This window comes from Zootoca vivipara, chromosome 1, assembly GCF_963506605.1.
Source record: "Zootoca vivipara chromosome 1, rZooViv1.1, whole genome shotgun sequence".
In the NCBI taxonomy this organism is placed as follows: domain Eukaryota; kingdom Metazoa; phylum Chordata; class Lepidosauria; order Squamata; family Lacertidae; genus Zootoca; species Zootoca vivipara.
The window spans coordinates 63,448,409-63,461,222 of record NC_083276.1 but is presented as its reverse complement, the minus strand read 5'-3'; the positions used below and the strand labels follow the sequence as shown (position 1 = coordinate 63,461,222).

Here is a 12,814-nt window from a genome sequence, read left to right as displayed (position 1 = left end):
ATTCATACCTTGTTAATTCATACCTTCCACGGAAGGTAGCTCACCTCTTGGTTTTTCCTAAGGAAAAGTCCTGTTTATTTGTCATAGCCACCAAAAGCTTTCAGCAGTTTAAGTGGAGAATTGATGAATCCATGAGCATATTCACAAAATCTCCAGACTTATTTTGCCAAATATTACATCACTTATTATGGTGCATGACAGGATGTTTGACTAGGGATTTGACATCTGCTCAGATATAATATTAGTTGATTGTTCTTATAGTCTACCTTATTCCTTCCTTCAAAGTTTGTCACCTCCAATCTAAATGCTCAGTTAGGGATATGGGTTGGGCCAGTCCCAATGTCCCTACTCCAGCCAGCTTCTCCCAGGAATAGAAAATCCCCTTCCCTTTCTTCCAAGAAGACTATCAGTCAACTACTTTTCACAAAATAATTCTATAAAAGATTATTACAGATTATTACAGACCCCTCACCAAACAATTTCTTACAATTGTTTCACATTTTTGACTACTCACCAGTTGATGCTTGTCTTGTGAGGCTTTTAATGCAATTTAGAGCATGTTTGCCCTACTGGAAAACTGCAAGTCAGAACCACATTGGATCTTCTCTGACATAACTAAACCTCATTATTTGCACCACACACTATGCTCAGCCTGAGTGTCCTCAGAAATGATGAAGGTGTAGAACTGAGGAGAGAAAGAGAATCTGCACTGCTCCAGGAGGAATGCTGGCTCCCTTATTTCCCGGTTTCTGCTGAAAGGAGGAACCCCCCCCCCCAATTTCTCCATTTTAGCTTCATCGTTTAAGAAAATCACCAGTGTGAGCATGTGCCCTATTCTTCATTAAATGCAACTGTATTTTCGTAGATGATCAACTTGGAGCTGGTTTTAGTTCTTTTTTCTTTGTTCCCCAACAATTATTTCTGCTTGGAGATGACTCACTATTTCAGGAATAATTCAATTTCTTTGCTGTGCATAACCTATAGGTTAATAAAGATGACAAGCTACCTTGTAGTGAGAATTAATTCCCTACGTGAAAGCACTGGAACTGCAACAGGGCAGTAGCTACTAGATTACTAATTTTTCTCGCCATCAAACAGAAAGAGGTATAGATTTGAATGTCTTGTTGCTAAATTCATTTTTACCAACTTCAGTTCTTGTGCTTGCTGCTTCATATACATATGGTGACTGGTTCTACAGCTTATTTTTCCTCCCCCGCCAAAGGTCATATTTGACAATATTTCAATTTTTCAGGTCTCCCGTAAATCCTGTCCTGAGTTTGACCTTTGACAGAGTGGCTGCAGCTGAAAAGAATGGCACCACAGTTATTTATAAAACACTTCTGGATCCCACAGTTGCTTTACTGCCTGGATATGACAAGTACATTTATATGAGTTTTCTGAAGCACTAAAATTGTAGGGGAGTTGGGAAGGGAGGGGGGATTCCAGTGCTGGTGTTTATTGCAACTGTTGCTATAACTATTATAAGCAAACACTTACAGTTTGCTTTAGCATCAAAGCACATTAGTTGCTATTTACTTTGGAGTACACTCAGCAAACCTCCAACTTGCATTAAATATATGGATGATTTAGATATGAAGATATGGCCCTTTCTCCTTAATAATTTGGGGGTAATTTGAATAAGGCATTGTGCCTTTTTAGTGCAGGAGTAGCTAAATTGTGGCCTTCCAAACCTCCAACTCCCATCAGCCTCAGTCAGCATAGCCAGCGGTCAGAGATGATGGAAGATTTAGTATAGCAGCATCTGACTGGCTACCCCATCATAGTGCAAAGGCAGCAGGGCTATTACACACTTAGCTGGGAGTAAGGACTATGGAACTCAGTGGAACTCAGTCAATATGCATAGAATTGAGCTGTTAAACAATGTTGATTTAAAATTAGCTGAGCCATTTGTTTTTAATGTACTAAAATGTGAATGGCCAAAAGATCACTTTCTTGTATCAAATAACAGTCACAAAAACTTGGATCAAGAGAACTAATTCACACACAGTTTATTCCTTCGCTCCTTTTTAAAAGGGGTCCCCAAACTAAGGCCGGGGGCCAATCACCTTCTAAATCCGGCCTGCAGATGGTCCGGGAATCAGCATGTTCATGAGTAGGATGTGTCCTTTTATTTAAAATGCATCTCTGGGTTATTTGTGGGGCATAGGAATTTGTTCATTTCCCCCCCAAAATATAGTCCGCCCCCCGCCCCCCAAGGTCTGAGGTACATTGGACTGAAAAAGTTTGCTGACCCCTGGTTCAGAAACTAAATACTGCAAAGAATTTAAACTCACTGAAACAAAAAACCTGAGGAAAATAAAAAGGACTTTATCTGGTGATGAAAATACAATGTTGTTGCCAGGGAAGCCTCTGGGGAGGGCATTCTTCAAATGGGGTGCCACCATTAAAAAGCCACTCTTCCTATTGGCCACTGCCTCACCTCATTTGGCTGATAGCAATGCACATTATGGAGTTAACATTAGGACAGGAACCCCCAACCTTCAGCCCTCCAGATGTTTTGGTCTACATTCCCATCATCCCTGACCACTGGTCCTGTTAGCTAGGAATCAGGGGAGTTGTAGGCCAAAACATCTGGAGGGCCACGGGTTGGGGATGCCTGCATTAGGACCTTACAATTAGCAGTGCAAATGCCCAAAATCGAAGAGTGCCTTGGGAGGGGATGTAATGCATGTCTATACAACCTATAGAAAGATGTGCATTGCCTGTGCATACAATTGCTGTCAGAGCAAAGCCATACAATGTCAGGGGCAGTAGGCAGGTTCTGAGCCAACCATAGTAGTGTAACCCCCCCCCCCCCCGGTGACTGGCAGTTCTTCCCTTATATGGAATAAAATGCAGCCATGCATTAGAGAGACAATACTAAGATTGTCCCTATATGAGCAGACCTACCTTTGGACCAAGCTTGACGTGATTGCATATGTCTTTGCAGTTAATTGTTGGCTTTTAAAAATACAATTAATTGTCACCAGTTGGGATCTTTTAATCCTGGGCTACTAAAATTTCAGCTCCTCTTCCTTTTGGGAGGCTGCGAGGAATTATAGAAGTTTGCCATATAGTATAACTGCTCTACATAAACTTGCAGAGAGTTGATTTAGAATCCATATTATACTTTGGGGGAAAAAACATTAAAGCAATTCCTTGTGGACTTTGCATGCGCATCTGCCAGCAGGGCTCTGCTTGATTCGAAAATAACAATAATTTTTGATTGCTCATTTCAGTTGGGGAGCTTGTGCTGGATTTCCAGACAACATTCAATTCACAAACCATCAGGAATGTGAAACCTCGGAAATTGTGGAGTCAGACAATCATTTTATACAATATAAGGTGAGCAGTGAGGTTTTTTTGTTTTTTTGTTAAAAAAAAACACTTTTCACTATGATCTGCAAATTAAATGTTTCAGTCCTCTAGGAATATTTTTTTTTAAACAAAAATTTATAAAAGAAAAAAGGGTATCACCACATCTTATGTGTGTTTTAAATTGCACATTATCAAACTATATGCAGTTGATGGCAGGCTCATTGAAAATGTGCAAGTTAAATCTGAAGAAGGTGGAGAGCTTAAAGGCTATTTTTGCAGCATCTGAGTTCCTGTGAGATCTCATGTGACCATCTTTAGCATCCAAGAGCCTGCATTGAGAGCAGGTCTTGCCCAACAAGCAAGGCAGAAAACTTAAAAGTTCTTATTGTACCTTGTCTGCTTGGGTTACTCAGAGCAAAAAGAGCTTTTAAGCTCTCCATCTTGGGCACAGCTTCTGCAGGTACAGGGAATTCTCTCTCCACACACAAACACACTAGCTGTGTGGGTGACTCCAAGGGTTTGGGTATACAGGCAACTCCCAACTTGTGTGCATTAGAGTCGTGCATGACCTTGCGGAAACGTGTCATTTTTGGTGCTGCAAAGGGGACGTGGTAGGCAGTGAAACAGGGTGGAGCAGAGGCAGAATGGGGTGAAAGGGACTTCAACAACCCAGAACTGAACCCCCACATAAGTTGCATTTGTACAGTAATGCTGATTGATTCGGAATGTGAATCAGGTTGTGGATTCAAAAGAGATTAGAATATGCATCCTATGGAAGGCAGGCACTTCAATTCAGATAGAATATATTTTCATAGGTATTCAATATGTTAAAGCCCGCTTATTCCATCTGGCAAGCTAACACAATGTTGAATTGCACCCAGAGTTTTGTGTTCTCTCCAAGCCATCTAATCTTTATCTTTAGCATGTTTTTCTTCTCCGTGTTTTTATGCTTTCTTTCTACTTTTGTTGTTTTTATTTTTATTTTGAATTGTTTTATTTATTGATTACTTTGTTAGAGGGTGGTTTATGCATGAATGAATTAATAAAGCAGGACTAAAGTGGCCTGGAACCAGTAGGGGAGCAGTAAGGAAGGACATATGTAATCCACTAAAGCAGATGTTTTCAACCCTTTTAAGTCCACGACTCCCTTGATCAACTACATTCCTTCTACGGCACCCCTGTGGAGCCCAGTTATGTTACCCCTTTCCTGCAGAGCTGGCAGCCTCTCACCCTTTCTAAAACACTCTCCCTTATGGAGTATTCCCCCAGTATCCTCCCCTCTCCCCTCTCCTTGGTCTCTGAGCTGCCCCCCCCACTCCAAAGAGAGGTGCCTCCTCACACTTCCCCACAGGGGCCGGAGACTTGTCTGTCCATCCCCAACAGCAAGGGCTGGCAGGCTGGGCTCCCTCACTCATATGCTGGCATACTCCAAGGCCGCCTCAGCTCCTAGCAACCAGTACCCCCTGGCCAGTCACAGAAGCGCCACTTGCTTGTGGAGCTTGTAGCCAAGGCTGCTGCAACAAACAGCTGTGCAAGCCTTTGGGAGGCAGATACACAAGAGGGCGTCAGTGGAGAGAGGGAAAGAAAGAGGGACAGAGGCCAGAGCTGCCTGCGGCAGCCCTGATCATCATTCAAGCCACCCCAGGGTGCCACGGCACAGTGGTTGAAAAACAACTCGCTGAAGCAAGAGTGATTGAGATAGATCTTTCAGGACCCTGGACAGGTCATAGGGAAGAGACAACTTGTTCCAGCAGGTGCTGTTTGCTAACTGCTTCCATGTATAATTCCAGAACTGGGCTTTGTCTCCCTTGTCCTGCCACCTTGGTGAACTAGTTGTGAGATTCTCCCTCAAATATGGACAATTCTCAGGGCATCAAAGGTAGTGCTGTTTGTTAGTGGAATGTAAATTCGTGCAAAATGTGATTTTAGGGATCAGGGTGATACACCTCCCTCTTTTGGTCTAATCTCTACTTTCAGAGACCAAACACAAAAGTGTATAGTTGTAGACTTACTCTTGGAATTATAGCCAATGTGACCCCACTCTCTTATCCAGTTTGTATATATGAGCTCATTGTTTACTGCAGATAAAGACTATTTCATGGTGTTTCTAGCTTCTGATTTGCTTTTGACATAATTGTGGCTCAGTAGCACAGTAAAATGAGTACACCTTTGCTGTTTTGGATAGGCACACTCCAGATAAAGTAGCATTTTAATACAAAAGTCTGTATACGATTATAGTGTATAAGTAGGAGGGGATAACTAAGGTTAATTCATGTTAAGAGAGAAAAATAAAAGACAAGGGGCAAAACCAAAGAAACAAATATTTTTAATAATAATAATAATAATAATAATAATAATAATAGTTTATTATTTATATCCCACCCATCTGTCTGCGTTTCCACTCTGGGTGGCTTCCAACAGAAAAATAAAATACAGTAATCTATTAAACATTAAAAGCCTCCCTAAACAGGGAATATAAACATTAACACCAGTTTTGAATATAGTCAAGCTTTGATGTCTTAATATGTGTTTCGAAGGCACAGCAACAGCTATGTTTCAAGAGAGGAAACCCTTTGCTGTGAATAGTAATTTGATACCTTCAAGAGCAATTTTTGAAAGCAAAATTCAAGGCACAGGGGCAGATACCAATAGTATTTTTTTTTAGAAAAAAAAATGTCCTAATGTTAAAGCTCACTGAGGTGTACAAGATGCTAAGAGGATTACACACTAAAAAGGCAAAAGTCTCATGTTCTGGATACTCACACATTAAGATTGCTGTCAGGTATAGATAGTAATGCTCAACCCCTGACTGTTATATTTAATCTTTTATTGACAGGCAAAACCTTTCCAGTAGAGTAAAATTTGTGACATATAATCCACATTCGTAAATCTGGGGATAGAGATAACCCAGACAATTACAGCCTGTTGCTCTTTTATCACTGTTGAGAAAGCTAGGCCATGTATCTGTGACCTGGGATATATTGCTGGCATTTTGTGTTGATAACGACAACATTAGAAGCAGTGTCCTTGTGGTTGTTCAATATGTTTCGGTGCAATTGCTTTCTTAATAAAAGCAGAGGGTAGTTTTAATTATAGCACAATTTTTTTAATTGCTCTATTGAAGGAGGAAAAATGTTTAATGGTATGAATGCATATCTGCATCTTCAAATTCCATTAATGTATTGTAACTTCTGTAGAGCATACAGCCTGTATACAGTCCATCTGTCAGTGAGCACTTGCATAATATTTACCATTGACTAGAACAACCTTTGTTAACCTGGTGCCCTGCAGATGTTTAGAAATACAACTCATATCAGCACCAGTCAACATGGTTGTGTGATGTTGGATCTACCGTAATAGGCTTTGTAGTCCGAAACATCTGAACAGTCCTTGGGTGGTGAAAGCTGGCCTAGGGGTCTAGCACAATAATTTGTTTTGGGCTTATGGTGTGATCTTATGAGACATTGCACCGAGGCAGCATCATATAGGATCAGTCTGTAGTGCATACTGTACTCCATTTTGATAGGGTTAGAATGCAGAACAACTGCTGCAAGACAAACTACTTTTTGCAATGTGGTAGCTAAAGCTGATTCAGAGGATCAGAAAGTTTTATTCCAAAAATAAGTCCACATGCAGTGAAATATGCTAAATGTGAATCTCTCGGGTTTTGTTTTGGGTTTTGTTTTCCCCCCCATAAAATATGTTGCGATTTTTATAATTCATGTTTTATTTCTATGTATACTTGTGGATAAATGATTAAAATACAGAGAAAGCTTGGCAGATAAGTAAATTGCGAGGTGTGGAGGATGGGATTGGAGACTTTGATCTTTTAAAAGCTCTCCACCTTGCTTTCTGGGTTCTATGAAGGTCACGTGTTGGTTCTGGAGGCCTTTGCAAGATCTCACAAGATCTTGGATGGCCCTAGAAGATCTTGTGCTGACTCCAGAATGTAATATTTCTCATACAAAGGTTGTTTCAGGGAGTTATTCTATTTTGACTTTACACAAGTTTGCCTTTGCACGTTACCCCTGGGACGTAAAACCGCCCCTCCCCCAACAAGACACAATTTCTACTGGATTTCAAATGAAATGTTATGACGAGGTCTGCACGAGTCATTTACCCACTTTGAGGAGGGAGGTGTTGGGGAGAAATTTATTTATCAACAATTATGAGAATGCTGCAATTGTAATCCCCTCTGTACTGTTTTCTTGGTGTGTGGGGGGGGGGAGGTCAATTGTCACAATTTACTCTGTCAGCTTCTTTAGGCCTTTTCTCATGAAGTAATGCCTTTTTCTCTCTGCAAGTGTGGAGCTCCCCATTCATAGCTGCCAAGTTTTCCCTTTTCTCGCGAGGAAGCCTATTCAGCATAAGGGAAAATCTCTGTAAAAAAGGGATAACTTGGCAGCTATGCCCCATTCCTATTGAACGTGGTCTTCTGGGGGCTGAGATGAACCAGGAATCCCTGGATACTAAGCCATCACTTGCCCGTTGCCAGCTCTAGGCTGGTGCTGTAATTCATTCTCTCTCTCTCTCTCTCTCTCTCTCTCTCTCTCTCTCTCTCACACACACACACACACACACACACACACACACACCACTATCTGCAGTGTTAGTCTTGATCTCTACCACAGTTACTCCTTTCTGGTTTTGTATGGTGCCATTCCCCCCCCCCCTTAACGCAATTTCTTCCTGGGTAATATGGACCAGGGTGGGATCACATAGTTATGAGGAAGATGTGGCAATACTGTGTACTGTACTCATTCACATTTGCGTACATGCTAATGTGGCAAACCAAATGAATGAAGCATTGTTCTCACTCAGAATAGATGAATACTTTCACCTCTTTTTGATATAACCAACAACAATAAAGTGATTGTTGATTCTGATGAAGATGTTTGCAAAAGTTGTCACCCCCTTTTCCACTCAGCCCTAGTTAATTACTTTAAAAATGTGGTAATAACATGGCGCAGGAACATAGCTGCCAAGTTCTCCCTTTTTTAAAGGGAAATTCCCTTATGCTGAATAGGCTTCCTCGCGAGAAAAGGGGAAACTTAGCAGCTATGCGCAGGAAGCATTATTACTATGGTTGTGGGTGATGGGAAACACTTTTTCCTTTTCTTTCATTGCTGCTGGCAGCCATTGTCCAAACCTATTTTTTTATTATGCTGTTGGTGAAGGCTTCAAAAATATATAGATATTGCCAGATACTATGCTATTTAAAAGTTTAGTATACTCATCAAAAGGTTTGTCTTTGTTCTACGGGCTAAAACATATTATGACATACAGCTTGCCTTGCTTTTCCAGTTCAGTAACATAGGATGTGTTTTAAAAAAAGGAAGTTATGAAGAAAATAAGAAAATAAATATATATAAAATAAAGTTCCTGTTGTGATTCCTTGTATCTGTTACACCATTGCTCCACACACTGTGGAAACTATAAAATCACCTGAAGCTGGGTTAGAAAGATGTGGTGTTGTTTCTTTATCTGTTGGGGTGTATGTGGTTTTTTTGTAATATCCCGCATTATGTCTCTTGAAGAACAGCATGGTATTAGTGCTGGGTGCCAACCTCAAATGAATACAAAGGGGCCAATGTTTCCTCCCCACTGCACCACAAAATCAAATGTGATAAGATTAAAGCCAGTGGCATTGCTATGAGGACACAGGGACTTACAGCAGGTGTTACACACAACCTAATGATATCTGTCGCTAATTCCAACTATGACAATCTTCCACACAGTTGTGTTGCCTCTGATCATAACTTAGAATGGAGAGGGCAAGTACACGTGTGGCTTTAAGTCCCTCAGCCTTTAGTGTGGGATTAGGAGAACATTAGTTCCCATTGTACAAAAACGATGGGGTATCTCTTCTCGGTACTGCAGCAGCTGGCTAACAGGTAAGAGCAAATTGAGCATCTTTCTGGCCAACTCTGCTTTTGCTCTTTGTCTTTGATAGCATTTTGAATATGCCATTCCCATATGATCAGTAGCCCAGAAAACATTAATATTTAAGTATTATTTAAAAGGTTTGGCGTGTTTAAATGATCCGCATACAGTGTCTCAGTTATTACAATTATAACCCCGCAAGGTGACTCATTGCTATTATCCTAACATCCCTTCCAATAACATTTTCATCTGTTCTGCGTTAGTTCCTTTTTGAGTTTCGGTGGTGCATGTTTCATTCCATACCCATGTTTAGACCACAATGCTATAATACATGGGTAGGCAAACTAAGGCCCGGGGGCCGGATCCGGCCCAATCGCCTTCTCAGTCTGGCCCGTGGACTGTCCGGGAATCAGCATGTTTTTACATGAGTAGAATGTGTGCTTTTATTTAAAATCCATCTCTGGGTTATTTGTGGGGCATAGGAATTCATTCTTTTTCTTTCTTTCAAAATATAGTCCAGCCCCCCGCAAGGTCTGAGGGACAGTGGACCGGCCCCCTGCTGAAAAAGATTACTGACCTCTGTCATAATACTTACCTGGGAGTAAGTCCCACTACTTCTAAATAGGCATGCATAGGATTGCACTTCGAGTGAATTTTTTGGCATACGTTTTTTGTCCCTAATGAAGAAAATGTAGGAGGCAAGACAGCTTCAATGGCAGTATAACAACATACTGTTTCTTCATGATTGTTACAATATTTTACTTGGGTTATGGTAATAGGAAATGTTACACAAAATTTTCTCTATTGATAATTTGAACTGTTACCGTGCTAACATATCAGTGAAAGTTCTATGGTTCATTCTATTTCTGGGTGTAGGCTGATCCCCAGATGGTTCTTCTCATGTCGGTTAACATGGAAAAGATGAAGAAAGATGCTCCCAGACGAAATGGCCGCCAAGAGCTCACATTCGACATAGCACACTGGCCCCTGTCTAATATGTGGCTGATCACAAAGGTACCATAGTGAAAAGGCAGAGCATCCACTGCATTAATGGATTCAGATGTTTGATATGTGAAAAGATTTGTTGTTCGGATTGTTAGCTTACTTTTGGGGATTTTGAGTTAAATATTAAAAACAAGTAAAACTTACACAACTAATAAAGATCATCATGCATATATAACACCATGTCTCCCATGGCCTTCCTCGGTTTGTTGTGAAAACAAATGGAGTTGACTTTGATGGGACATAGATGTCCAATGCCAAGAGCAAATTAATCTGTTAATTGTGGCTATATCCTCTGTGCTGAATTATGATATGTTGGCTGAATTGGCTGTGGTCCGCTGCCGCCATGAACAGAATTGTAGCGTGACAACCCTGTTCCCTTTTGAGATATCAAAAAACTCATTGCTTGCATATTTGGAAAGGGAGTGAGCATCACTGTAACAATATCAAAAGCAATTATTGGACAAAGTTGGGAGGTGCAAGGCAGAAGAGAGCGGCAGAGCCAACACTGCACCTGAAGCCTTGCTGCTTGCACCAGCTAGGACAGAAGGAGGACAGCCCCCCCCCCCGGGAGCTGGACCATCCTAGGATCCATCCCCCAAATGTCCCATTTGGGGGCGGCACTGTCAGTAGTAGTGTTGCCTGTCAGTGGTGTGGCTAGAGTCCTCTGCAAGCAGGAATCATAGATAAGCTGCATATAAAATGGCCTACAATTGCCCTGAATTTGATAGCTAATATTAAAATCTGTAAAGCAACCCAGACTTAGCTGTTTTTACTCGGAAGTAAGTCCTCTTGTTTTCAGTGGGACTTACTGCCAAGCAGGTGTTCGGATTTCAGCCTTTAAAATGTAACAACCAATGAAAGATTGCACCTGCAACAGCTGTTTTACTTGCTTCAGAACTGCTGTATATATATCTCTCTGTATATAAATCTATACAAACAAAAGGCTTTAAGGATGTTTAACCAACATTCTTTTAGACTTGAGGTAAAACTTTAAATTGACTCAATGGCTCTAGATTTGTTGCAATCTTTGCAGTTCAGTGAACTTTTTTCCTGTGCATACATATTTCGAGTAAACTCTGTAGTTATAAGTATAGCAAGTGACACGTTATGGACCCTAAATCGTTGCACTGTGAAATATGCAGAGGAAAAGGACAAATGAAGATATCAAGGGTCTGTTCTATTTTGCACTGAACTGTAAAATGCCACCCTTGTTGTACAGAAGATCACTGGTTCTGAGCAGGGCTCATTGACTGCTAAGTTGTGGGTAGTGTTTCAGTTTCTCCAACTGTTAATATCCTGAGCTATCCAGGCATAATGACCTCTCTATTTGTAACACATTGTTGAATTTTCTGGTTCTTTTAACTTATTCAAAACCTTTTCCCCCATTCATTGAAAGGCTGGAATGATTCTAAGTCGAGCTATGGTACACAGCAGCCTAGCTGTTGGTCATCCAATCAGAGCTGTGATGCAGGATGGCATACCCCTTGAAGGCTTTAAACTGTGTCTGCAGAAAAGGTATTAATACAAGGGCTGGTTGGTTTTTACATACAATCATCTAGATAAACTGAAAACATGTAGTCATTTAGATAAACCGAATGTTACCAGAATACTGTATGTGCTTACAGATTTTGTCATTCAATGAGTGAAACTGTATTACCTCAAAATTATCATCATCCTTTAATTCCTTTTGGATTATTAAATTCATGTAAAGGCATAGCCTTTACTTTCATCTCATATTTTAAATCACCTTTGAAGGTTCTTTCAACAATAGGCAGGAGGGAAAAAAATAGACAGATAACAAGGACACATATTTTTTACTTTATGCTGTGGTAGTTCTTGTGTTTCTTTTGTTTCTCGGTCCTTTAAAAGAGATAAAAAAAATGCACATGTTATGTAATAGCCTACAGTGGATCTTAAAGATGCAGTCTGGGTGTGCAGATAGATTTCTTGGTGGACATTTTACAGCTCAATCGCAGAGTTAGACTAAATTGCTCCTGCAGGGTAAAAAAAAGTAAAAAATAAGGGGGGGGGAGCCATCTTCTGGGGACACCTGCTGGGAGACTTCCAAAAATGACCTCACTTCAAGGACAGGTTGATGTCAGAGATGTTTCCTCCAGATACGCAGATATAGATACAGTGTACAAGATACCGGAACATTATTATTGTGCTCAGAAATGGACCAGACTTTGGAGCCAGTAATGTTCTTTAAGTGCTAGCAAGATGTGCTCCCAACAACCATTCCCAAAGTAACCTGTCAGTTGTTTGTTTTTTTGTTTGTTTACAGTAACTGCAGTTTTATTGATGCTAAATGCTCTCACCTTGTGATGTGCATCATGTAGAGGATTCACATCACTCTCTTGGCTACTGCAATATCATGTGATCAAAATGTCTCGAAATCATCTCACAATTGCCCAGATTGAGAGAAACCTTCCTTATAAATCCTTATAATGAACTTTTTTTCCCCAGTGGAGAAAGGACGATTAGATTGACCTACTTTTGTTTTCTAGTGCTGACCTTGTATCTGGATGGAGAACAGACCCAAGACTCAAGTTCATTGAGTCAATGAAAATTCAGATTGTTAGAATTTACTCAGATCAGAGTTCATTAC

At 40.6% G+C, this 12,814-nt stretch overlaps 1 protein-coding gene across 1 annotated transcript in view; it reads left to right on the top strand.

Annotated features, from left to right (window-relative positions):
* The window catches only part of DCDC1 (doublecortin domain containing 1), a 236,116-nt gene that overhangs the window by 116,576 nt on the left and 106,726 nt on the right, over nt 1-12,814 (top strand). The window contains exons 13-16 of the mRNA XM_060275323.1: nt 1,253-1,378; nt 3,240-3,345; nt 10,078-10,215; nt 11,603-11,721. Coding sequence (XP_060131306.1) covers nt 1,253-1,378; nt 3,240-3,345; nt 10,078-10,215; nt 11,603-11,721 — 489 coding nt within the window. The remainder of the gene's footprint in view (nt 1-1,252; nt 1,379-3,239; nt 3,346-10,077; nt 10,216-11,602; nt 11,722-12,814) is intronic.